This window comes from Rattus norvegicus, chromosome 8 (genome assembly GCF_021556685.1).
Source record: "Rattus norvegicus strain SHRSP/BbbUtx chromosome 8, alternate assembly SHRSP_T2T, whole genome shotgun sequence".
NCBI lineage: Eukaryota > Metazoa > Chordata > Mammalia > Rodentia > Muridae > Rattus > Rattus norvegicus.
Genome location: NC_141541.1, coordinates 57,607,626 through 57,634,480, shown reverse-complemented (window position 1 = coordinate 57,634,480; position 26,855 = coordinate 57,607,626). Strand labels below are relative to the sequence as shown.

Below are 26,855 nucleotides of genomic sequence, written 5' to 3'. Positions count from 1 at the left end.
ACATTTTAAATGACAGCCCCCTATACTGACTCCATAGCAACAGCATGAGGATGCTTTATAGGAAAAGATTTCCTATCCTGTGTGGCATCAGTTAGTCATCAAACTGATGCACAGCTTGAAATATACAACGGTGGGACAAGTGCTTCAGGCAGTACTTGCCTTAGGCAGAGTTGGAAAAAAAAGATACTTGTGTTGCACGTGAACAACTGTGGACAGGACCTCTGCTTGTTTGGCTTACACCTATGCCTCCAGCACCAAGGACAGCAGAAGCAGTTGAGTAATTGAAGGAACAGCCATTAGTTCATTTGACTGAAGCATGACCCATGTCCTAGGGAGATGATCCTGGGATCAAGTTAGCCTCAGTCATCTCTGGAAAACGTTTAAAGCATTGCCCCATACAGTAATAATATCAGTACCCAGCATGGAGGGAGCATTTATTCTACTTTATGCCACAGAACCACAAACCATACTTTCCTAGCCTCATCATAGCCCTTTGAGGTAGCTCAGTTATTCTTCCTATTCCACAGATGTCACGGAGAGCACAGGTGCTTCTTAGAAGGAGCCATGATGTTGGCTTCTCTGTCCATACCCAGGGATAGCAGTGGTGGCTACATCTGTGTGTAGCCAGTTGGCCGCTGTGCTGAATCCGCGTGGCCTAGGGAATGGATGGGAATATGAGAGAGAGACCATGCTGCTCATGAGTTCTCTAGATGTTTCCCACTTGCAAGCCTTTTTTTACCTGAGAAATATTTAAACAGTCTTATTTGAAAACGATGGTTTTTGTGCACATGATTTTCCACTGATTGAAATCTGAAATCACATTTGCATACCAAAAGATGGGCATACTTGTTTATTTAATAAAGAATTAAATCTTGGCTGAATATCTGGTATGACTGGACACAGAATGTCTTCAGTGTTCTTCAGAGTTGCTTGGTGTTTTTTGTTTTATAATCGTCAAGGCTGAGAACACTACTTTGCATAAATACACAGTACAAAATGGCAGAAATTTGTTTAGGACCATTTCAGAAATTGTTGGAAATTCTGTCTCCATTTCCAAGCCAAAACTCATTGAATAATTTTTCTGCAAAACTCAATGTCAGCAACTCAAATAGCAATTTTTAAAATCAAGCATTCTAACACAATACTATCGAAAGACACACTAATTTGATACTTACATGCTGAGGGATGATGGGAGGAAAATATTTGAAGTTGCTGTTTTACATAATTAAGCCATTATGTTTCTGTAAGAGCAGAAAACTTTGCGTGTGTAGTAAAAACACTACAATTCATAACTTACAATAGTCTTGAATCTGAGCCGAGGCTTTGCAGCCAGTGTTTGTTGGCGTTGTGTGGTGGGACAGCATATACATGCCCAGTGTTCAGAACCAAGGCGGCAGTGACTTCACATGATGCATCATGGGTAAACGCTGCCAGAAGCAACTTAGATTCCTTACACGTTTGATTTAGAATTCATTTCTGGGTTGTTTTTTATGTCCAGGAACATTTTACTATCGCCAGGCTTTATGACCCCTGCTTTGCAATTGTGCAACTGCATAGGTTCATAATACAGTGGTTAATATGTGGAACAAAACATACCCAGCTCCAGCATGGCCAGAGGAGAAGCGCTCTTGATCCTCCTCCAGGCCCCTTTGGTGGCAATGATTGATTGAGGCAGGAAGGACAGGTAGCAAATGAAGGGTCATTTGGGGCCATGGGAGAAGGACCAGGATGGATAAGGCCCAGGAGAAGGAAAAGAGAAAATAGGATGAAGAACCAGGCAAGACAGTATTTGTCTCCCCAGTCTTCATCCTGAATGAACAAATACATCCCTGCATCCCTGCATCCCTGCATCCCTGCATCCCTACACCCCTCCCCATGTATCTCACACATGCACTACCATTTTCCCCCAATACTACTAGAGTGTTCTCTAGACAGTACAGTGGAGCAAGCAAAAGAGAAATGACTGGGCTCTTAGCGAGGTCAGCAAGAAAATCATGGACCTGTAGCAATTGCATCAGACCCAGAATCAGGGTCCTCCTCAATGCCACAAGGAGAGCTCGTCCAGCCTTCTTGAACTCCCGCTTCTCTCTTTTCTCTCTCCTTTCCACCTTCTAATCCACCTTCACCTCCTCTTCCTGTTGGTCTCTCCTCCATTGGTTGAGACAACTAGTATGAGGGTCAGAGAGCCTGGTACAAAGGGACCAGCTGGTTAGGAGATTTTCTTTGCTCTCTATCCCTTCCCTTAGGGAGTGGTTCCCTGGGCCATCCCTGAGGTAGATTGGGAAGGTTTGCTCAGCAATACCAAAGCTTAATGATGTTGAAGAGGAAAGAGATCTACACCTTGGGTAACAAAGAAGAGATCAGACCTCTGATGGCTTCAGAAAGGGTAGCGGTCAGTATGTAAAGAACATCACTGCAGCAGAAACTGTCGTGGTTAAAACCGAATGACACCTATGATAGGGACCTGCTCTGTCCTGTGGAGCCCTCCCTAGTTAGCAGCCTAGGGCTCCTTTCCTTAAGTGCTGTATTCTTCCTTGGCTGAGAGCTCCCATTGCTGTTCTTTGTGGGTCCTTCTGAAAACTTAGCCTTGCCTCTGCAAGATAATGTAAGTCTGTGCTAGTGATCCTGACATCTCATGGTGCCATGAGCAGAGGCAAATTCGGTGGAAGGCAGAAATCTTGTTTACCTGATCCCTGTAACTGAAGCAGTGCTTGTGACTGCTTCAAGAGACCACCAGCGGGCTAAAGGAGAAGGTCCAGGGACTCTCCTCAGGCAGGGCTCCCAGAAACTTGACACAGGAGTGGGCAGGGCTGTTGCAGAGTGGAAAACATCCTGGAATAACATTTGTCTGTGTACCAGCCAGGAGAAAACAGTTTGCTCATATCACTTGTACCATTCAGGTGATTTGATCTGGACACGGGGCCATTTGTCACTGATATCTATTATTGTTGAAGCTTCATGGAAGACTTCAAGACATGTGTCGTTAGAACATATTTTTTTAACTGACTTGCAGTGACTATGAATTCAGATATAAAGGAACTGTAGTGATTTCAAAAGCCACCTGTCATCCTGGCCTTGTGTCTCTCTTACTTCGCCTTTCTCTCTAGTAGTAAAATAAGTTATTTGTGCAGACTTATCTGTTCTCTCCTATGGAATGTTCAGCAATTTCTGAGTATAATTGTTTTAAATTAGGAAAATTCAATTTTGCCTAATGTTTTCACATTTCACTCAGCGTTGGAATGCATGTGCTCCTTGCATTACTCCAAACATTTGGAAAATGAACTGAGCTCAGCTTCTCCCCACCCTGCTGTCAGCCTACCCTGCAGTATGTGACAAAAGCTTCCGAAATGGCTTCTGCTTGAGGTTTTATCCACTCTAAAATTCCTCCTAGATTAACCTTCTTGGGCTTTGGTGACCATTCCGTGGCTCTGATAAAACTCTACCCTTGAGTTTCAGTGGCTTGTGGGTACATTCCCAGTGGCTGAAGTTTGTCCATAAAACATTCTCCATCTATTTATCTATCTATCTATCTATCTATCTATCTATCTATCTATCTATCTATCTATCTACCTATCTACCTACCTATCTATGTCTATCTACTTACCTACCTACCTACCTATCTATCTACCTATCTATCCCTCTATCTCTGTCTATCTACTTATCTACCTACCTATCTCTGTCTATCTACTTACCTACCTATATCTGTCTGTCTGTCTGTCTGCCTCCCTGCCTGCCTGCCTATCTATCTATCTATCTATCTATCTATCTATCTATCTATCTATCATCTATCTATCCACCATCACTATCCCTCCTTCCCCCTCCCTCTCCATTTACCCTTTTGCTTTTCTTTGAGATGCTTTCTGGACTTAGAAGGACTTCATTCCATCCAGGTTTGCTGGGAACCTCATGCTCCAGCCCCAAGCCATTGCTATGTAAAGGCTTGAGCCAAGGTAGCCTTCTTCTGGAGCAGAACTCAAGCACTTATTGTCTGTATATCCCAGAGAATGTGTCGATGCTTGTCATTTCAGTGTTGCCAGAACCCTTGGCAGGTCTGTGTCTCCTACTATATTTACAGTTGCACCTTACATTTAGTAAATAAGAAAACTCTTTAAGTAGGTGCCTATTGTCCCTTAAATCCCTAAAGCTAGATAACCAGATAAGTCACCAAAATATTTCTTTTCTTTTTTCAGCAAAGCCCAAAATCACCTATGTAGAGAATCAGACAGCCATGGAACTAGAGGAGCAAGTCACTCTGACATGTGAAGCCTCCGGAGACCCCATTCCTTCCATCACCTGGAGAACGTCCACCCGAAACATCAGCAGTGAAGAAAAGGTACAACGTCGCCCAAGAGTCTCAGGGGTATGGGATGCAGACTTGAAGCACCTCAAGTCTACCCCATGCCCAGTTCCCTTTGGCACGTGGGAAAATGGGATGGGGGTCATTCATAGCCACTGCTGGTCCTGCAGTTTCCCTCCTCCAGCCTACCTGGTTGTGGTCTACTCAACACCCTCTTGCAATGGGATGGGCACTGTCCCCTGTATCGATAATCAGGGCCATATGGGTAGCGGCATGGTCAAGTTAGATGTTCTTGGAAGGGGGGCAATAGTGAATTTCTGACCCAGGCTTGTGGAGCTGTGAGGAACCAGGACAAGCAAGAATCTGGGGCACCAGGTGATATTTTCATCAGCTCAGGTACACCCAGAAAAGTATCTCTCAGAAACAACAGGGATCAGGATGAGTCTATTAATTCTCTTCCTCGCGTCTCATATACTCATGCTGTATGCACTCTGTGCACAAAAGCTTGGTTGCCTTTGTGTCTGCCTGTATTCTTGGTCACATTCGGACTCCATTTTGTTCTAAAGGCAAAAATAATTAGCAGTTTCTAGATGATGGTTCTTATCCCTGGGTTCTGTGATATATGCACCAAAGTTTAAGAACATGGTAGTAAATCCCTGGCAAGTTAAAATGACTGAGGACATTTAGCTTTAAGGTGCGTAGAGCCACTGGAAAGCCATCTTTACTGGTGGCAATATATAAATATGGAGGTGACCATACCATATCATGCACCATTTGCTATGGAGCAGGCTGAGAATCAAGAAGAAAGGGCTGCCTTGGAGAGCTGTGGAGATCTTGTTAGGATGAGCAACACAGTGGAACACACAGCCCTAAATTCAATCAGAAGCACTTCCTAAAGGAAAAATACATCATTTCTGTGACACCTCTTCAGTATCATGTTGCCTTTCCTGTAGAATAGGCTTCCTTTTAGCTGGCCAAAGCTTAGCTATCTACTCAGTAGTAATAGTCTCAGCCTGAAAAAATATGTATAATGGATCGCCTATTGAACCAGAATGTCAACCATGATAGATATGTACACTTCTGCCTAGCCAAAGGAAATCTCTAGAAACAAACTGAAATAAAGCCAAAAGGGATAGAATTAAGTAGCAGGGCTAAAGCTGGAATTTGCATTTGAGGAATTGACTTCTGTAACAGAAAACAAAGCAAAATCTAAAGGGACAGAAAGCATCGCTTCAAATATCCCATTCCTCTTTTTGCACATTTTATACCCAGAGTTGAATCCAATTTAACAAAAAGACTCAACTGAGGAACTGCTAAATATTTTTGAAACTTGCATATGCTGTTTGATCTGCAAAAGTCAGCTAAATTAAGAAGTGAGGTGTTTACTTTGATAATTTCTTTATCGACACTGATGAAATCACCAGCTAAGATTTTGGCTCCCTTTGTGTGTTGCGTGGATCCAATGTACATTTCAGGGCTTAATCCACAAGGCCACTGCTTGACCCATCTTTTTAGATTAGATTTCAAAGTAGATTTGTCCAAGTGACCCAGTGTGTATCCCTGACCTACAGTGAAGGACAAAAACATTTATTTCAGATGAACGACGTTTTTAAGTTCTGTGCCTTTTCTAGAAATAGCTCAATAGTTAAACTAGACAAGAAGGATTACAAAGATTTGTGCCTACTTGGGGTTCGCTTTAATAGGTTGGCACTTATGGCCTATATCTAAGATTTCATTTTTATAAAATGATAATAAATAGCTAGGAACTTATAAGTATTCATTTCCCTAAATATTGAGACCGGAGCTATAGAAAAAGAGCATTTCAAGCCCAATTGGGACTGGTTTTTTTTTCTTTTTAACAATTCAGTTTTTTTCTATCGATCATCTGTCTTGATCTGAGATAGTTATTCAATTCCAGCACAGATCACAGCTTCTTTTACTGTATACTACATTCAGGTTTGCTTGAAGTGGCATTTCCATAGCATGAGCCAGTGTCAGAACAAGTCTTCCAGATAGGTCCACGATGCTGCCACATTAATGTATTTGCTTAAACTCCTAGGTGGTAAACATTTGCCACTTCCACTTATTAAATATTGACATCAAAGAGGCTTGGTGCCAATCTGATATTGTAGATGGCTAGAAATGGTGAAACACGGTCTGTCTGTGAGCACAATCCTGTTCACTAAGTCAACCTCTGCTCCCATTCTTTCCCACCTAAATTTGCATTCCATATAATTATGTGTGGAAATCACTTGTACCACTGAATCATGGGCGTGGAAGAGAATAAAGCCCAGGATACTTTGCCAGACAGGTCACAGGGTACCAGTTTATCTAATGAGTGAAATAAATAAACCCCTTGAGAGGTAAGTCCCATTGAACTGCAGGCTAAGAGATGGTGTTGGGTTATGTGGTCCCACCTGGCGCCCTTCCTAGCATCCCTGTCAGGTCACTCATCCTCAGTCTGACACATGATAGTTACACTATCACAAGGGGCTTCCTTTCTCCTTCCACTGCTCTAAACCCTCCACCTCTGCCACTCAAGTCTGAGTCACTGAAACTTCCTTTAACACACACACACACACACACACACACACACACACACACAGAATTTTCCACTGTTTCTCATATGTCACAGTTTCCACATCCTCCACCCCGGTAGCTGTCCTATACCTCAAGAGTATCACTTCACTAGCACCCAACAAAATCCTACCCTCCCCCAGTAACCTGAACAGATACCACCATGTAGTCAAAGTAGCATTAGCTCTTGAGTCTTGTCATATCGTGTCACCTGGACTATGTAGGTCTATACATGAACTGCCTTTAGGTTACTTATCTCCTGTCCTGGTCTCATGAAATTGACTGCTTAAGCAACTATGCAGGATTTTACATGTACTTCATTTGTTGCAGCTTTGTTTCTGGGCCACAGTCATTTGGCCATTTAGGGCTCTCCCTTCACTGGGACTGCCCCGTGTATTGCAAGTTATCTGATATTTCTCACCCCAACCCAAATACCAGTGGCCAATTGTAAGCATGACCGAAACAGTCCCTGGCTGGAGAGCTACTGTATCAGACCATCTTTCAATTAGGATTGACTGTTCAAGGGAACTTTACTCACAAGTCTGGAAGTTGGAGTACATCCTCTCAGATGACTCCACTCATGTTATGTCTGCCTGTTAAAAGTAATGAGGTAGAACAGCCAATGGTGACCCTAGAGCTAAGCATGAAGTTCAAGTGCAGATAATAGAGTAGCTTTCCCAATGGAGCGCTCAGCTAACATTCATGTTACCATTGCTTCCAGACTTGGGTGAATCCTTATTCAAAAGATTTGAGTTACTGATGGAAATACTGACTAGGACAAGGTCCAAGTTCAGAAACCTCAGATTCCTTCCGAGTCCGTGGCTCAGAAAGTGATGGACTCAATGTCATGGCACAACAGTGCTTCCGTGTAATCCTGGTAGCTCTTGTTGGAGGTTCAGCAAGAAGTATAAATAAATTAGAGCAGCCCTGTCTTTCACATCATTGAGTGACAACAATGTTTCCCTTCTCATTGGAAGAGGGAGGCAAGGATTTTACCCACAATTACTAATAGACATCAGAACCGTTCTTCCTTATAAAAGGAAAGATGGGATTAATTCAGTAAGAGTATAGTCACACCACACCCCTGATCATGTTTCTGGATTGCGTCTCATCAATCCATTAAGCTTCAGCAAGTAGAGTTGGATTAGGTCAGCAACTATTAGTAGCTAAGATAAGGGTGATTGTTTGGATCATTAATATCAGTGAGGTAGGTCAGATATCCAAAAGTTTATGTATTTCTCAGCAATCATTGGTAGCCTGAGGAAAATGAATATCAGTATGGTTAGTCTTCACATGTGTGTGCAGGTGTTTGTGATACTTTAGAAAGTTACACATCTGTCTTGTGTCATTCCTCATTCTATACAGATTCATTTTAAATATTGCCAGGTGTCTGGGTGTTACACATTGAGTGAGACCCAGGGATCTCACTCAATTGCTGGCAGAGAAAAAGACATCCATCACTTGCTGTTAGAACATCTCTGCCTTGGAGATGCCTCTATAGGAAGACTATGCATCCTTCACTATTATTAAGGAAAGAGAGAAGGGTAGGGAGCTAAGATCAGGAGAGACAGACAGGACACGTGAGAAGTACCTCATAACCCTTGAGTCTTGGGCTGGCAGAGTGTCAAGTAAGAGCAACCTTTTGACATTCTGAATTCTTTTGAAGCCCAGCCTTTCTTTTCACTTGGGAGAATTCCTGATTGGGTGCAAGTCAAGCACCCACTTTCAAATGTCAGGAAATATTTTGCATAGTAGGATCAGACCCCTGATCTGTCTAAGCTATGGTCAGATGTACATAGAAAATGCATAATATGAGTGTAGAAGAGCTTTGCTTTAACTTACATACATATAAACTACTAGATATGTGTATGTATCAACAAAAAGACATATTGAAACAACCAAAAGCTAACAACATCTACAGCATAAAAATCACAGCCTGATTTATTTCCTACATATATAGATTTGAGCATAAGATTGCCTTTAAGTGGGCCACACACCACCAGATTGTTAGAGTCAAGACAGGCATTTACTACATTCCACCAGGCACAGAAGAAAGAATAAGGCTACTAGAAATGTATGTCCCTAGCATCAGCTTATTTTAAAAGCCACCAAATGCTGGTAGTTTGGGACAGAGACACTGAAGAATCCAATTTGAAAATAAACAACCTTATATGATGTGGCCCCATTTAAAAAAAAAAAACAGAAGTCTTGATTGACACAGCCCTGGCATGTGACAAATAAGCTTTCAAGCATTGTAGAACTGGCAACTCTAGCTGACGTGTTGGGCCACCATGGTTTGGGTCTGTGCATGTTCTTGTGTTCTCACTTCCTCCCTCACTGCAGCATCACGTGATGTGACCCAGTGTTTCCCTCTCCCTGTCTCACCAAAGTGCCTTGCATTTAATGGACTTACTGTTTGCTAACTCATTTGCATTCACGGTTCCTAGTACCTTTTGTGTCCTTTGCCATCTGAACATCAGGGACACTCGGTCAGGAATGCTATCCAATGAAAAAAAAAACTAAGACAGCTCTGATGTCTTTGACTCAGAGTTTGAAAACAGAGTAGAAAATTACACCCAGGTTAAATCAACAAATCTATACCATACCTGAACAGAAAGTTCTCTGAGTCTTCGTGAGTGTGAGTTTTCTCACTCTCTCATGAGTGGCATGTGTTGGATAAAGAAGGTCCATGCTTCCATCCAAATGCCGTCCAGGACCTTCTGACTTAAAGTACTAAAGCTTCAGTATCATCACTGAGCATTTAGGTTCCTCAAAGCTTCCTGACCCATAGTCTCAAAGAGTTCATACTCTCACACTCATTGTATCTCTCTGCACCATGTTCTGTCCTCTCCTGTCTTTTGTTTTTACAATCATTTTTAATTAAATGCATGCTGAACTGTAAGGTGCATGAGCATTTAATGGCTTTAGTTTATGTGTGATAATCTGTCTAAAACATTCAGAGGGGGAAAATCTACTCTTTAAGTAACCCTAGATTACTTGATAAGAACTGAGTGCCCTCAAATATTATGAAAGCTGTTTTAGTTGTTCAGGATAGGAGGAGTTGAATATGTCTTCTGGTATTGATACATATATCTGTAGAGTTTAGGATGCCTTCAACCTTGAATTAGGCATTTTAACGTGCATAAGGTGGGAGGTGGAGCTGAACAACAGCTAACTTCTGAAATAAAATTGGGGGATAAACCTGTCCTTGAAAGGGGGCCTTGGAATTTTTTTCTGAATTAAAAAGAAGCTGCATGTGCACGGAATGCAGAGTGAGTTCTCTAAAGCAACATGTGACATTTTACTGCCTTCTTGTTGTGTTTTATATCTTGTTCTCTCCAGGCATCGTGGACTCGACCAGAGAAGCAAGAGGTATAGCTTACCTGACCACTAGCCAGTCTCTAGCTCTGAAAGCATTTCAGTTTAACTCTCACCATCACAGTTAATAACCAGACTTGCTAACCTAGCGAGCACGTTAGGTAGATTAAAGATTAGGTCTATAGCAGTAGACATCACCTAGCAATAGTGTCATTTTTTTAGAATGAGCAAGCAAGCTGTGTTGGGAGTGGAGGAGCAAATCTTTATTATTTCCTAAAATGAGACCTTGTTCTCTTGCTGGTGCTGGTAAAATCATACCCAGGTAATTATATTGATAGACATAAATTGCCCCAATTCCCAAGCCAGGCATTTTGAAAAAGAAAAAGAAAAAAAAAATTCAAACTCTCGTCTGGTGGCTATGGCTTTGGACCATAAAGTCATAGAGTGAGTGATCTAACACCCACTCAGCCCTTCCCTTTCCAGCTCAGCTCATCTTGTTGCTCACTTACTCGATAATGACTGGCCTTTCACATCACATTTCCTGTCAAAAGCAACACCAAAGTCATCTTTCACTGGTGTCTCCAAATCGTTCAGTGTATCTGTTATCTTTATGAAGCATTACATTTGTGAGGTTGGGGTGATTTGGCACAAATGGTTTTATGTTTTGTAAAGTCAGTAGTGTTTAACCTTAGCAATTTCCCTGCCCACTCACTTCAGGTTAGGTGACATGGGACTCGGGTTGAAAACCAAAGCTAAGCATTAACCTTTCTATTTCATTGCTGTGCTGGAAGACCCTTCCTGTCCTCATGCCCACCATTTTTTTTAAAACCTGGTTTTGCAACTGTGAGTGACCAATAGTAACATTAAAAACCAGTTGCCCTGGAACTAGGGAGGTATAGCTCAGTCGGTAAAGTGCTTGCCACACAAGCACAAGGACCTGGCATGGAGCCTTGGCACTCATGTTAGAAGCCAAGCAAGGTGTTATGGGCTTTCAGTCTCAGCACTGAGAAGAAATAAACAGGTGGATGTATGGGGCTCATTGGCCAGTTAGCCTCACCTAATTAAGGAGCCCCAGATCCCTGTGAGAGACTCTTTCTTGAAAAACGAGGTTCTTAAAGAATGACACCTGGGTTTGACTTCTAATTTCCACATAGACACACACACACACACACACACACACACACACACACACACACACACACACCTTTAGATGAGGTTCAAAAATCTAACCTGTGAATACTTTCTGTTAAAGTCCCTTTTGTGTTTCTCCAAATGAAGTGTTAATACCCAAGATACTATCACAGAAGATGATTCAGTAGTCCAATAGACTATATTTTAATTGAGTGAGTGTACCCTCTCAGTCTTTTGGGGTAGTAACCATTCAGAATGCATATTTCCTGTCTTCAGGTCATAGACATAAATATTGGATGCTGCTTAATATTTAAAAGTTGTCAACTGTCCCCTGGCACCTGAACATTCCCACACCTGGACAGTCTGCTATGGTCAAATCTTGTTCATCTTAAGTTCATCTCTGTAATGTTCCTTCGTTGGTGACACGGGGACTGTAGTCAAGAATATGTCCCCATTGAGATGCTTCCCTCCTGTGGCCTTGAAATCACTTAGTGCTGTCATAACTGAGTGTTCTATTTATTGGCCAAAAATCATGGTCCCATTGGCATTCAGGAAGGAGAGAAGAGGGGTGAATGATGGGGCCAGCTTCCACAGCTACAGATCTTGTGCTGCTTTGCCTTGTACGCCTCCCCCTGCCATTTCTGATTTGGGCTTGACTTGGGGGAGATGCTGAAATTTATCAGGGAGCATTAAGGAGATGTTAAGTGGATTGTCACTATAAGTGGAAATAATAGGTTTACTCCCGGGAGAGCAGACACCCCCCACTCCATTCTCCAGAAGTGTCTTTTATCTTGAATATTTCACTTTGGTCATAATTGACTTCTAAGTGAATGCTGCCCACAGGTCTCAGAAGTTCCATTTTTTCCCTACTTGACTCATTCAGAGATGAAGACCACAGGCCAGATGAGTGGAACAGTGGGATTGTGCTGCAGCCAGGTTCATTCTGGATGCTTTGAAAGGCTTAGCACTTTTATCTGGGAAAAGGGGGAGAGAACTGTTTTGATGAGAATAATTAGAGTCGCACATATCTTTTCAAAGAGTGAGAGGAAAATCTCCTTGCTGTAATATTCTTATTTCATTCTATCTAAGTTCAGCTGCTCCCTCTAAGGGAGCCACAGTGGTCAGCAGGACCTTTGGTTGGAGTGTCTTATGGGTGTGTCCCTGTGCCAGAAGGAATTATTTCAGAAGGAGACAACCCAATCACACAGCAATTTATCACTGTAACCTGCAAGAGATGACTGGATATCGGCAAATCTGGCAAAGGGTCCCGTCATCCAACTTGCAGAGGCCACTACAGAATAGGAAATCCCTGCAGAAATTGTCTCCTTGTCTGATGGCATCATGAAATGACAGAAATCTCCACTCGGGGAAATGTAGGCGAGTAGGCAGATTTTTTAAATGAGCCAAAATAGTCCTGTAGCCTCTCTGAGCTCTTCTTCAGACATTTCTGAGCGAAGGCTGTTTCTTGTCTTGTTTTGTGCTAATGCTCCTACTTGCGTGCCTCTCTCTGCCTTCTTTCCACGTGGAAATATCCTCTTGGATCCCTGAGAATTGTGTGTGTGGCAGTCTCAGGAAAAGCTCGATCGGGGTCACATAGAATCACAGTTCATCCCAAGGTTGACAAGACCCTCTGTGGACCTGGAGCCCCTTCTCTCTACAATTCTGTTGTGCTTTAGGCAGAGAGGAATGATGAGCAAACCGGCCAACTTTTTAGAAATAACAACAAAAATGACTTCAAACTCAGCGTCCCTCCTACAGACCGATGAGTGAAGATTTTGTTTGACACATAAAGTAGCCACTAAGATGGCCCACAATCAGCCTATAAGAAAAGGAGTCCTGGGTCTAGCATCTCCAATAAACTGCATTTCTCTGGGCTCTCTGGGGCAGGCTCTTGTCGCCTCTCACTAATGCTTATCACTTCCTAGGATGCAGATTTTTGATCAGCAAGTCCCTCCCCCTATTGACAGGGCATCCATCTCTGAGAGAAAGAGCTACACACAGCTGTAAACAAAGATGATTTCCTTTTGTCCCTTCCTTCCCTTGTTGGAAGCATATTTTAGGTCTCAGATATAACTCAGAGAACTGAAGTAGACCTGATCCAAATAGTGCAGGTTACTGGGGGGAAATGAACTCTGTGCCATAGGTCTGCTGAGATTGCTGTACAAGACCAGAGACACCTTTTCAGTTTGGTTTCGGTTTGGGGTTTGGCTTGGTTTTTGTTTTATCCTGGATTGGCTGGCAAAAGATATTGTGGTTCTGCCCTCTGGGCAGCTTCTAATTGATAGAAACTGAGGTTAAGTGCCCTTTTATTCTCTGAAGAGCACATCCAATAGCATGGCAGATGCATTACACCCTCTTGTCCTACTCTACTGAGCATCTTGCCATGGACCTAATGGGCCAGCTTATGTAGAATAGGACCCTTCTTCAGTTTACCAATTTTCTGGGCAGTCTGGCCCAGGAACACAATAGCTAGCAACCCTTTTGTTTAGAATACGAAGGAAGAAACCCTTGCAAATATTCTAATATTTCTTGCCTAGAGATTATGTGTTGATTCATTCTTTAGCAGTGCTTGTAACTCTAGAGACTCAGTAAACTAATGGTAATATCAAAGACTAGGGATGAATGCAGACTTTGTTGCAAAGGATCCTGGATGAGTCTGCGAGTCTTTCTGCACTCTTCTTCTAGAGGAGTCTCTGTTAGTTTCAGTTTAGCAGGGCATGAGTTTTGATTTTTTTTCTCCACATTAAGAATGAAAATTGTCTTGCCATCAAGCATGCAAGAAAGAGGCATTTATAGGAAAGACGCTGCTTGCATTTCTTACATTTGGGTCATTGGCATTTCCTAGTACAGAGTCACTGTAGAACTGTGTGTGGTAGTCAGACCAGAAGGAAAGAGCAGAGTAAAAGACAATGCCTTGATGGAATCTGTGCCAGTCAGGGTCTTTGTTTCCATTTTAACACATCTCGAACTACGTCTTGGGGAACCTTACCATGGCCCCAGCCAACCGGGTCCCATTTTCTGTTTGAACTACTTTCAAGGTTCTACTCTGCTCCCACACTCTCCTCCATTATGAAATAGGTGATGTGAATTTAGAGGTTGACATAGAGAGGGGACTAGAGACTGACCATAGACAAGCAATAGCCTTGTCTCCTAGACCCACACTGCTCTAGTTGTCCCTGCCCTTTGCCCCATCTCAGTGCCTGATGCTGTCCCTTTCCTCCTGGCAGACTCTAGATGGGCACATGGTGGTACGCAGCCATGCTCGTGTGTCCTCCCTGACCCTGAAGAGCATCCAGTACACAGATGCTGGAGAATACATCTGCACTGCCAGCAACACCATCGGCCAGGACTCCCAGTCCATGTACCTTGAAGTTCAATGTAAGAAATAACTTGGGAAGGAGTGGGAGGAGGGAGGAGCAGTAAAGGGTCAGGATGTAGTAGACATAAGATTCGGCTTCAGTAGAAAGTTCTACCTAGTTCGTTCCCCCAGGTTGTTGGCCCTCAACTATTTCAGAGTTATGGCCCCAAGTACACACACACACACACACACACACACACACACACACACACACACACACACACACACATCATCATCATCATCATCATCATCCCCAAACTGCCCACCAGACCCCCATGCTGTGAGTTTTCTCAAGCAGAGAATTCCAACATGAATTCTAAAATTTCCCAGAGCTCTACTGCTCCAGGCACCAGCTCTGCTTTGGATCCTGCTTACCTTTCTAGGGCCAGAAGACAGATTCTGGGTGTTCCAAGAAAGTGGTAGCTGTTCTAATGGTCATTGTCTTACCTTGCAGATGCTCCCAAGCTCCAGGGCCCTGTAGCTGTGTACACTTGGGAAGGGAACCAGGTGAACATCACCTGTGAGGTCTTTGCCTACCCAAGTGCCACAATCTCCTGGTTCCGAGATGGCCAGTTGCTGCCAAGCTCCAACTACAGCAATATCAAGATCTACAACACCCCATCTGCGAGCTATCTGGAGGTGAATTTGGGGGTGGGAAAGGCAGGGTGGTACAGGCTGTATGATCCTGGGATGAGATTCATCATTTCTCCTGCTTCTCTGGCACATCCAGAACTGGGGAACATAGAATGGAGAAGAAACTGAGCCTTTCTTCTAGGTGCCCAACCTCAGCTTTCCTGGTCCTGATCTTGTGGCTAGGCTAGCACTGGGAAGTGGAACGTGTCTCTTCCATGAGCCACTGAGCTCCTTCCACTGGGATAGATAATGTGTACCTCACAAGATGTATTCTTTGCTAACTGTATCTAAGAAATAAAGATGAGTGTGGCCACCGATGGGACACTTGTAATCCATGGGTTTTATCCTTCTACAGGTAACCCCTGATTCCGAAAATGACTTTGGAAACTACAACTGCACAGCGGTGAACCGTATTGGACAGGAGTCCTTGGAATTCATCCTGGTTCAAGCAGGTAAGAGCCACTCCTGGTAACTTCCATATCATCCTTGCCCTCGCTAGCCCATCTTAAACACTTCAAGGATACCAGTGAAGGGGTAGAAGACGACATCGGGCTCTGAAGAGTCAGATGCTGTTAGCCACTTAGAGTGAGAGAACCCAGTGATGGGATAGGTTGAAGAGAATGTGAAGTAATCTAGGAAAGTGGAGTCTCCAAAACCAGAGATTCTTACATTAGGATTCCTGAGACGAGTAGAAACATGAGAGAAATACTTCAAATTGAGCGTTGTGGTCTTGGGCTATATATGTGACCTGGGTGTCCCTATATATTCTCACAGATACACCATCTTCCCCATCCATCGACCGGGTGGAACCATACTCCAGCACAGCACAGGTACAATTTGATGAGCCAGAAGCCACAGGTGGAGTTCCCATCCTCAAATACAAGGCTGAGTGGAAGTCGCTGGGTGAAGAAGCATGGCATTCCAAGTGGTATGATGCCAAAGAAGGTGAGTCTAGCACCCACCCTCAAATTCATCAGATCCTTGTTGACTGTGTAGGTAGGGAACGTGCAGGATGTCACCATCTGCCATCCCATTCAGCTTCTTCGAGAGTTAGGAACTCTTCAGCTAGAGTTAGGTCAGGGTCATGCTTCCATAGAGTTGTTGCCCTTCTGTCCCTTGCTGCTTCAGCACCTAGTTCTTGTGACCTCACCAGGACAGGAGGGACATCTCAGACGATTTCTAGACAGAAGACCTGCTTAGGTGCTGAGCTCAATGGGGAAGAGTGCAGAGCGTCCCCCACTCTGCTCTCTGCCTCCTCTCTGATGACACCTGGACATCCCTAATAGTCCATACCCAAGGACAGTCATGTACTGCCGACGGTAACCAAGCCAGCAAGATGACAGATCTACCATGAATAAATCCTGTTCTATCTCCAAAGTTAAATCAATCCAATGATGTCTTTCAAGATTAAATATCTCCATCTTCTTTTCTCCCTCCCTCTCTCCCTCCCTCCCTCTCTTTCTGTCCCTCCATCTCTGTCTCTGTCTCTCTGTCTCTGTCTCTGTGTGTGTGTGTGTGTGTGTGTGTGTGACCCCCCTCTGTCTCTCTCTGTGTCCCCCTTCTGGAGTCAGCATCAAGTATCCATGGATGGATAAATATTTCCTATATCATTCCCCACATTTACTTTCTGGCCCTGAAAATCATGACTTCAGCTAGGCTGGCTGACCAGGGAGCTTCAGTACTCTATGGTCTCTCTGTGTCTACTCTGTGCTGGGTTACAGAAGAGTACCTCCACCCCAGCTTTTACATGGCTTCTGGGGATTTGAAGTCAAGTATTCCTCTTGTACAATAGACACTTCATCCACGGAGATACCTCTTCAGTCCCTTCTGTTTTAAAAGATCGCTTCTACTTATATTTCAATTATGGTAAAAATAATTCACATGAATTTTGCATTTAACCATTTTTAAGTATACAAGTCAGTAGCATTGTCACAACTATCAGCATCAGCGCATTTTCATCCTCACAGACAGAAACTCTAATTCCTCCTTTATCCACCTCCCCGTCCCTGGCAACTACCATTCCACTGTGGCTCCCTAGCTGACTATTGTAGGTACCTCATGAGAGTGGACTCATGTACTATGTGTCCTCTGGTATCTGCTTACTTATTTAACAAAATCTTCTCAAGGTTTATCACATCATAGCATGTGTCAATGTTCCATTCCCAAGACTGGGTAAACACCCCACCATTGGTCCTTGCTACATTTCATTAATCCATTCATCTGTTGTATAAAAGTCATCAAGGATGCTTGTGACTTTGGACCATTGGTGTATACTTGGGACTTCATGCTGCCTATGTGAACACAGGTATCCATTCATCTCCTGCTTTCAATCTTTCTGCATAGTTCCCAAACAACAGTTGTGTTTAATTTGCTGAAGACCTGCCATGCCGCTTTCCACCGCATTTTCCTCCCCTGTACATGGGCACTCTCTTTTAATCAGCCCCATTTTCTCACAACAGCCAACATGGAAGGGATTGTCACCATCATGGGCCTGAAGCCTGAGACAAGGTACGCGGTACGACTGGCGGCCCTCAACGGCAAGGGGCTGGGCGAGATCAGTGCAGCCACTGAGTTCAAGACACAGCCAGTCCGTAAGTACAGCCAGCTGCTCTGTCTCTCTCCCCATTCACACTCTTCCCTCTTTTCCTCAGGGACAGACAAGGGACCCTGAGCCGGCCCCTATCATAGCTCAGAAGATAGCTTTTGACTTTTGTGTCACCATGTTCCAAGTGGCCCACTCAACTCTCTGGTTCTCAGGGATGGCTGATTTGCACTCACTCTTTCATTCTCAAAATGTCTGGAGGATACTTACTGTCCTAGTGGGTGGCCCAGTTTATTAGAATAGCAGCCAGAGGCCACCAATGATTAACTTTGGTGAAGAGTCTGAAGCAGGAGGGGAAAACATGCAGGGCAAATGGAAGGAGTTGGGAGAGCTGGTTTTTGAGCCAAGACACTGAGGCCCCTAAATACCTTGTGACTTGAAGGAAGACAACAGAGACAGTGACTGCTCATGCCATGTGTGCCTGCACATTCTATGCAGTGACAAAATTAAGTCATAGAGAGAAAAATAGAGTCTTCTTTGTGAGGAGATATGGGTACCCACTGTGTAATAGGGGCCCTGCACGAGTTTGATGCTTCCTTCCCAAGATGACTCCTCAGACATCTCTGCCTCTCAGACTCTTTCAGGCGAGCTGCTTTCCCCAGATTCCCACTTGGGGCTGCCTCTAGCTTCTCTCTGTCATTCCCTCCACCCCTAAACCATGCTTACCCAGCTTAGCTTTCATTTCCCACAGAAGCCAGGCTCTGGGTGAGCCTTGTCCTGGCTATGTTCCTCTGCCATTCACATTGCTTCCCCACAAGGCTCCTTCCTGGGCCCCTGCAGCAGATGAAGATGCTATGGAGCTGTTCTCCTGGGTGACCATGGAGCTCCAAGCTCTCCCCAGACCCTGATTTAATCTACACAGGAGAACTCTTTGCTTCTTTGTCTAAGAAGCATGGGAGCCTACAAAAAAGACCCCCTTAACCTCTTCCCAGCAGTAGAGCTGTTTCATGGTCCTTCTGCAAGGACGGTTTCTTTCTGTTTTAAAGTAATTTGATAATTTGAGTTTCAGCTCCATGTGCTCTGTGGATTCCGTTCATTTCTTTTACATCTTATTTTTTTTCCCCTGGGTCTGTCTCTTGGCTTTTCTTTCCGTCTGTGTTCCATCCATGGGAAATGCAGATAGCCCTCCTCCACGTAAGTGCCTCTTCATACCTCATTACCTGTTTCCATAGTGTTAACACCTAGATCTAGTTCATAATTTAGTTCTGGCCCCTTTTTTTGTCCCCTAGAGGCTGAAGTAGATGATGCTGTCTGAGCCCTAACCACACTGACCTTAGTCTAGCTGTGCCTTGTTAACATATATCGGTCACTCCAGGAGGCTAACACTACTGTTCTAGAGCATGCGACTTCTGTGTCTTTTGAAATTGTGTTTATTTATTAATCTTTGTGTGTAGTAATTACTGTGTGGAAAGCGAAGGTTTGATGAACCAAGCATGGTGGAAATCTGCAGATGATCTCCAAGTAACAAGCTAATAGCAACCCCTCACTTTTAGCCTCTGGTACCAGCGGAGTGACCAGCTGCCTCCTGAGGACATTGTTCCAAATATGATCGAAGAGAAGGAGCCAAAAATAATCTTCCTCTTTGTTTTTAGGAAGTAAGAGAATGGAGCTCGCATGCTTCCTGGCTTATCTGTTAGTTCATAGACAAGGGGGAGCAGAGGCAACTGGTGGGAAGGCCTAGTGGGGGCTCTCAGAAAGGTGTAGCTATACTATGTCCTGCAGGCAATTGCCTGCGGTGGACATGGGGAGGGAACTAAGCCCTTGGTTCTGATCAGCTCTCTTCATTTGCACTGGATTACTGACAGTCTACCTCCCCATTCTGGGAAAAGACTGGCCAATTAGCTTAGTAGCTACCCAGTAGCATGGAGAGAAGGGAGAGTCACCTGGGAGTGACACCCTAATGATATAAACTGCAAACACAGGACACTGAGAACAAAGGAAAAAAGGAAGGTGGCCGGTGCTACAGAGAGTAGAGCTGGCTCTGACCCCCTCCACCTGAAGAAAAGCCCAAATCCCAAAAGTCTCTTTGTCAAGGTCTGGCTCTCCCTAGGCTGAGCACCTAGAGAACAGAGTGTGGAGGTACCTGACAGACCCAGACAGAAAGATATTCCGGAAGCTATACACTGTTCTAGAAGGCTGATAGATCCTAAAAGGCACTCTGGAAACTTATAAAAAGTCTTTCAAAAATACTGCAGCAACAGCAAAAACTGAGTAGCTGAGTATGGATGTTATGCTATCAGCAAGTTGGTGTCTGAGTGCGTCAGCTAGGGAAGGTGTCAGAATCAGGACCTGTGAGAGTGAGGGGTGCAGACAGGGAGCAGTGAGGAGGACTGACAGCTGTGCCCCAAGGCAGCTCTGGTGAGACAGCTTTTCCTTCTGGATCCTTCCAGCAATTCTAAGCTGCTTCTGCTAGCCCCTTCTCTATAGGAAGTGATCAGTAAGCAAGGACCAGCTTTGCTAGCTAGAGAGGGAGGCCCAAATAAGACTTTCTGTTGACTTCTCTGCAGCCATTACAGTTGACTTGGAGGAACTGGATTTGGCCCCCAAGGTCACAATAGTTCCCATTCATTACCAGCTTGGGCCTTATGAAGACAGGATTATTGGACAGTTGGGCTTGTTTTTGTAATACAGCAGAAGGTATGCTTCAAGTCGTGTTAGGAATTATGTGTTTAATTAAAATATTTACTTTTAGTTTTAGTTGTTAGTTTTTAAGAGAAGGTAGACCCTGGACTCAGTCTTTTATTGTCTAGTAGTATGAACATGGGTGATTAGGGCAGACCCTGAGGGTCCTCTGCAGAAGGCTGTGACCCGGCAACAACTAGCACAAAAGTTGGTTTTCTCAATCACAGAATAAAGGTATGATTTAAAGAGTTAATAAGCAGCAGGCCTTACGGGCCTTAAAATGCTTTGTGGGAAGATCATAAGTTCAAGACCTGCCTGGGCTACAGACTGAATTTCAGACTACCCTGGATAACTTAGTGAGACCCTGTCTTGAAATAAAATGAACAGAGAAAGGACTGGTGATATATCTCAACTATAAAACACTTGCCTGGCCTCTGTAACACCACAGACTCAAACCTCCAGGCAGACAGAGAAGGAGGGAAGGAGGGAGGGAGGGAGGGAGGGAGGGAGGGAGGGAGGGAGGGAGGGAAGAAATAAGCAAGGAAAGGAGGAAGGAAGGAAAGAAGGAAGGAGGGAGGGAGAGATAGAGGGAAGGAGAGAGGGAGGGTTAAGAAGGATTATTTCTGACAAGCAGAAGTGACATGTCATCTTAGAAGTGTATACACAATATCAGCATGGTGTCTTGCTAAACATGGGAAGAGCACATTCCCTGAAGAAACCTCAGGGGGTCTTTTCTTTAACCTCCATAAACTTTCCCCAAGTCACTGAGCGAGAACATCCTGCCTGTCCCAAGAAAGGACAGTGTGGGGAGATGAAGCCAGTGTTTACCGCTGCTTAGACAAAGCCTTCTTCTCCTTCTACTGTGAAGCTGCAAGTCTTCACAAGGGTCTCCTCTGGGTCCTCGCTCCAACTTCTTGGAAGACAAGAAAGTTGTCTGAACTCGGATAAAGAATCATCCGTGGACTGATCTGTGTGTGCTTTCCCCAAGTCCGCACTCATCCACGGACACCATTCCCCTACCCTATAGGACTATAGGTGCATAGACACAGACTGACTGGCGGCTCTGAACTTGGGACCAGAGAGTAACTCCTAACCCCAGGAGAGAGAAGACACGGGGCCGGAAGGGTTAGCTGCCAGACTTCTGAGTTGAAGGGGTTAGTTGAGACCGTGTTGGGCATTAAGCAACTGTTGGAGTTTCTTGGGATGTTTCAATGATAGAGTTGCTTCCTTGGTTCCCTAGAAAACGTCTGCACAGTCAGGGGTGTGGGTTTATCAAGGCCAGAGAAAAGTAGGCAGAAGTAGCAAAAGTGCTAAAGCCTCCCAGCTGGCTGCACGGCAAAGCATGATTTGGTTTTTGAGGGTCCTCGGCATGTATGGTGCATGGAGGAGAAAAGAGAGCTATGAGTCTAAACAGACTAAGTTCTAATCTGGGCAGCGTTCTGTGCATGTGTTTTCAAGTTCTATGCCTGTGTGGACTCGGGACCTCCCTCCTAGTCAGTTCATGATCTGCTTGCCACAGGGAGGCTGCTTCACTGCTGGAAACCTTTACTCTGCTTTCTTGCTGAATCCTTTTGCTCTGTCACCAAACCACACACTCGCAGCATCCCATGGCCTAGTTGGTACTGTTGATTTTGCTTCTATGCCCGGAAACAAAATAGAGTGTATCAGGTGCACGTTTCTTAAAAGATGTGTCTTGAGATTTTTTATCTTGATAGTCTGTCCTCTCTGTGTGACACCTTAAATGCTTTGCAGTGTACATGGTAAAAATGCATAAGGAATTAGGCCTTTCCCAAAATAACATGAACACAAATGCCTTAAGACACACACACACACACACACACACACACACACACACACACACACACACACACACATGAAAGTGAGAGACATTTACCTTAATTAATTGAGTCACCTATTCATGAAAGATTGGTAACCAAACTACTTTGACATCAGGGACACTGGCACTGGTGGAGTCATCTGAAAAGTACTGGACAAACCAAGCTGACTGAGGCAGCTCTGCCAATAGGGTGGTGCTTTCCCATTCCGTCACCAAGTTCCCAGAGGAGACCGCCTTTTGTCACCACTGACAGACAGCTTCTGGGTACTTGTCAATCAAACACCAAAGTCCCATTCAGGGTCCCAGTGTGCAGTCTCTAAGCATCCTCCATGCCGAAGGGTACTTGGGATTCTTTATGAGGATCCTGTATCTTTAGCGACTCTTTCCTCTGGGGGCGAGGGAATGACACTGAATGTTATTTGTCTCACTCTTCCCCTGCAGTATAAACAATCACCATCTCTAGGGAAGACTTTTGGAAAGCAGCCATGTTTTCAGAGGCTTCTGTATAAAAACTGACTGCCCCTTGTCATTGAACATGACCAATTCCATCTCTCTCAGTTACTCGGGTTAGAGAATGAGATGTATAGGCTTTGCTATACGTGCCAAGAGGGCGGGAGAGATGCTCAGTCATTCAATCGCTTGCTGTATACTAGTGAGGATCTGAGTCCAGTCCCTAGCACTCGTAAAAAAGACAGGAATAACTACATGTGCCTGTGACCCCAGGGCCAGGGCCATAGGGACAACAGGGGTCGTGCTCTGTAGCCAGCAAGACTCCCAGAAGCAGTGAGCCCTAGGTTCAATGAGAGAGCGCCATCTTAAAAAGTAAGGCGACTGGGAACTAAAAAGAGGGCTTACTAGTTATGAATATGGTCTACTCTTGCAGAGAACCAGAGTTAAGTTCTCAGGATCCATGGCAGACAGCTCACAAGTATCTGTAACTCCAGCTATAGAGGATCCAATGGCCCCTTCTGGTTTTCTCAAGTACCTACACACATATACATATAAATATACATATACATATACACATACACATACACATACATATACACAAAGACATGCACATACACATATACACATACATATACATATACACATACAGATACACAAAGACATGCACATACACATATACATATACATACATACACACACATACACATACTTATACACAAAGACATGCACATACACATGTGATTTAAAATAAAATGTTTTTAAAATAAAGTGGAGAAGCAATTGAAGAACACAACAGCTGGCCTCGTCATTCACACACGCACAAAGGTGTGTACGATCACCCACTAACACAGACAGGAGATGTACACACATGCATCCCTATGTATAAACACATATCCAGAGTGTTACCTGAAAAGCCAGTCTCTTCTCTTGCTAAGGTTCCCATTAAGTCGAGGCCCAGATGTCTGTCCTCCTGTCCCTCAGAGCTTATGGACACAGGTGATCCTTCCAGAGCAGCTGTTTGTGCTCAGTCAAGGTCTGAGGCCTCTTCAGCTGCTCCTGGCCAATCCTCACCTACACGCCAGCCTTACCAGGCTCTTGGGCTCAAGGTGTGTACCGTCCGCCGGTGTGCCAGCCACCTGTCCCATGCGTTCTTTTCTCTTTCCAACTTTGCTTCCCACCAGCTCCTCATACCAGCACCCAGGATTGCTGCTCCCATTTCCTTCCCAATCCAGCACCCGTAGGCTCCCAGTGACCTTTTCCCCATTTTTTTTCACCTTCATTTTTGTTTCTCCAGTGGCTCCTGCTAACTCCTCCACCCTTGTTCCGTTGTCTCCTCGAGCTAGTGAGTATTACTTCCTTCACCCCCATCCCTGCAGGTTCCTTTCCACCAGGCAAGACTCGTCTGCCTAAGGTCATACACTTCACCGGGAGATAACTCAGCAATGGAAAGTCACATTGGGTTATTAAAGAAGCAAAGGGAAAAAGGAATAGACAGAGGTCCTCTCAGGGCAGACAAAAGAAGAGCTTTGCTCTGGATAGGACGCCCTGCAGACAGCTGCCCTGAGACTGCTTTGTACACCTGTGATGTGATGTGATTCCCAGCAGGTCAGACCAAAGCCCGTATTTGGAAAAGCCAAAGGAGTTTACCGAGAAAAAAAAAAAATCTGCCCTGCCTGCAGGGTCGTGTAAAATGCTTTGAGGCATTGTGGTTTTACCCTTTATTTTAGTTGGACGTCAGCTCTGAAATTAGAGAGTGCAGCCTGTAGCTTTCACTGTGTCCATAAGTGCATAGACTCCTCATAAATATTTGCGGGGAAATTAACAGTGCCTGCTCACAGATGGCCCGCACAAATTGCTTAACACTTTGCAAGTGAAGCTTGCTGATCTCTGCTCTAAAATCAAATGGTGAGCCTACTCCCGCTCCCTACCCACCGTAAAGAAAATAATGAAGATTATAGCATTTATCAAGCTCTGCTTTGCCTACCCTGGATGGGCATCACTGACCCAGCAGGAACGTGAGCCGGGCCTTTGTCACAGCGGGTGAGCCTGGTTCTTTCCACTCGTTCTCTTTACTGTGCTGTACTCCAGGACTTTGAATCTGGTGGAGTGGAGCAGGTCCAGTCTTTGGAAACTTCAACCTGGCTTTTTAGCTGGGGTGGGGGCGGGGGTCTTTGGGGGTGGGGATGACAAAGTGTGGCATTGTTTGTGGTGAAGTTGGCAGCAGCTCACAGAGACACACAGCAGCATAGCCCTGCCTGGATGACTTTATTCTCCAGGATACTGCAGAGGCCCCCATGAGAGGTTTGAACTCAGCCTCAAGCCCTCTTTCCATCATTCTAATGAGAACCTTTTCTGCCATTTCAATCCAAGCTATGCTCTGTGGCCAGAGGAGTCTAGGCCTTAGAAGTAGACTGCCATCAGTTCAAACCTCTCCTCTGACCTTCTTCCTGGGACCTCATGACCACAGAAGAGTCTCTTTGGAATCCCCAAATCTCAGATTTCTTATCTCTAAAACTAAAGATAGATTCCCCTTTATGGAATACATATTTGTAAAAAAAAAAAAAAAAGGAAGGAAGAAAGAAAGAGAGAAAGAAAGAAAGAAAGAAAGAAAAAAGATTAAATGAAAAAATACACAAAATACAGTGCCCAACATTTAGTAACTGAATCTATTCCAAAGAATAATTGGGGATAATCTTGCGGCTTGAGTGCTTTGTCAGCAAAATCATTGATAATCTCTCCAAAACATTTATGTTAATATTGATAAATCATGGAGACAGGAATGAGTGACTGACGTACCTTCCCTGATACAAATACATGTATGTATGTGAGTATGTGATATATATGCACACACTTTTATGCATAATTTGTACTTTTGGGCTTGTGAGTGTTATGTTCTTTCTGGCCCTCAGTGTTTAGTGCTTTTCTGCCCTTCATGTTTCCATAGCAACCTGGCCTCTTCCTGTCCTTTCAACCACAGAACTATCTAGTGAGTACAGAGCTGGCTTCTCTGGGCAGCGCCTCTGATTGGACGCTTGTAGTAGCACAGACTACAGTGTGACTGCATGCAGGCTCCTAGCCTCGAGTGGCTTCCTAAGCATGTTGTCTGTTTGGCCAAGAAAGCAAAGGGAGCCTCCTCCCAAAGAATAAGGGGTGACTGTTTGTGCTTGAGGAGACCTTTCTGAATGGACATGTGTGTTAAAAACAGAAAAGGATTAGGAAAACGTGGGGGTGCCGGGGTGGTAAAAATGGCAACTCCTTCCCACAGTTTTACTGTCCTTGCCTCCTGTGACTATGCACACACGCATGCGTGCACACACACACACACACACACACACAGCAATAAACTAAAGTGAGGAAAGTCCGGGAGCAAGAAGAGACCAGAGGAAATGGAGAGGGCTGCTCAGAGAAAGGTAGAAGGAGGAGCTGAGTGTCTCACAGCAGAGCGCACGGTAGAAGGAGCCACTGCCCCTTCAGTCTGTTCCCCTAGGACACTTGCTGCTTGAAAACCAATAGAACAAAGCCACCTCCTAGACTGCTGGGTCGGAAGTACAGACATCCACTCCTGACAGTAGGATCCAGGGGACAACTGCAGCCCCCTAGACCAGCCTGAAAACCTGGCTGAGTCCTTGCTGAAAGCTTCCAGGCTGGCCCTAAAGATGTGAAGCCTCATGGGTGCCGAGGGCCTCAGCTAGGCAACAAGAGAATTTGCACGTGACTGTGTATGTTCCAACACTGGAAGCGGCCAGGGTTTTCTTTTCTGAATGCAGGGAGAGCTTGTCTGGCCCCCTACCAAGCAGCAGTCTGATGAGGCAGGTGACAGGTCTGGAGAACCCAGCTCCCACACCCCAGCTAAGGCTTCTGATACATAATTAAAGAGGGGAGGAGAGTTTCCTGGCTGTGTGTTCTGCTTGGAATTGTTTTTCCTCCTGTGGAAGACTGCTACAGTCTGCTCTCTCAGTGTCCCTCTGGTGGTGTGCTGCAATGACTTTCAATTCCTGATGCCTTTGAGGTTTGGTTTTGTGAGAGGAGC

The 26,855-nt window shown here is 44.6% G+C and overlaps 1 protein-coding gene across 40 annotated transcripts in view; it reads left to right on the top strand.

Moving 5' to 3' along the window:
• Window positions 1–26,855, top strand: part of Ncam1 (neural cell adhesion molecule 1) — a 300,380-nt gene that overhangs the window by 241,661 nt on the left and 31,864 nt on the right. For 6 of the 40 annotated variants that reach the window (XM_087560447.1, XM_087560439.1, XM_087560446.1 and 3 more), the window contains exons 8-15: window positions 4,191–4,333; window positions 10,217–10,246; window positions 14,551–14,701; window positions 15,136–15,320; window positions 15,670–15,766; window positions 16,089–16,259; window positions 17,774–17,905; window positions 19,036–19,050. In XM_087560447.1, coding sequence (XP_087416573.1) covers window positions 4,191–4,333; window positions 10,217–10,246; window positions 14,551–14,701; window positions 15,136–15,320; window positions 15,670–15,766; window positions 16,089–16,259; window positions 17,774–17,905; window positions 19,036–19,050 — 924 coding nt within the window. 40 annotated transcript variants of the gene reach the window in all.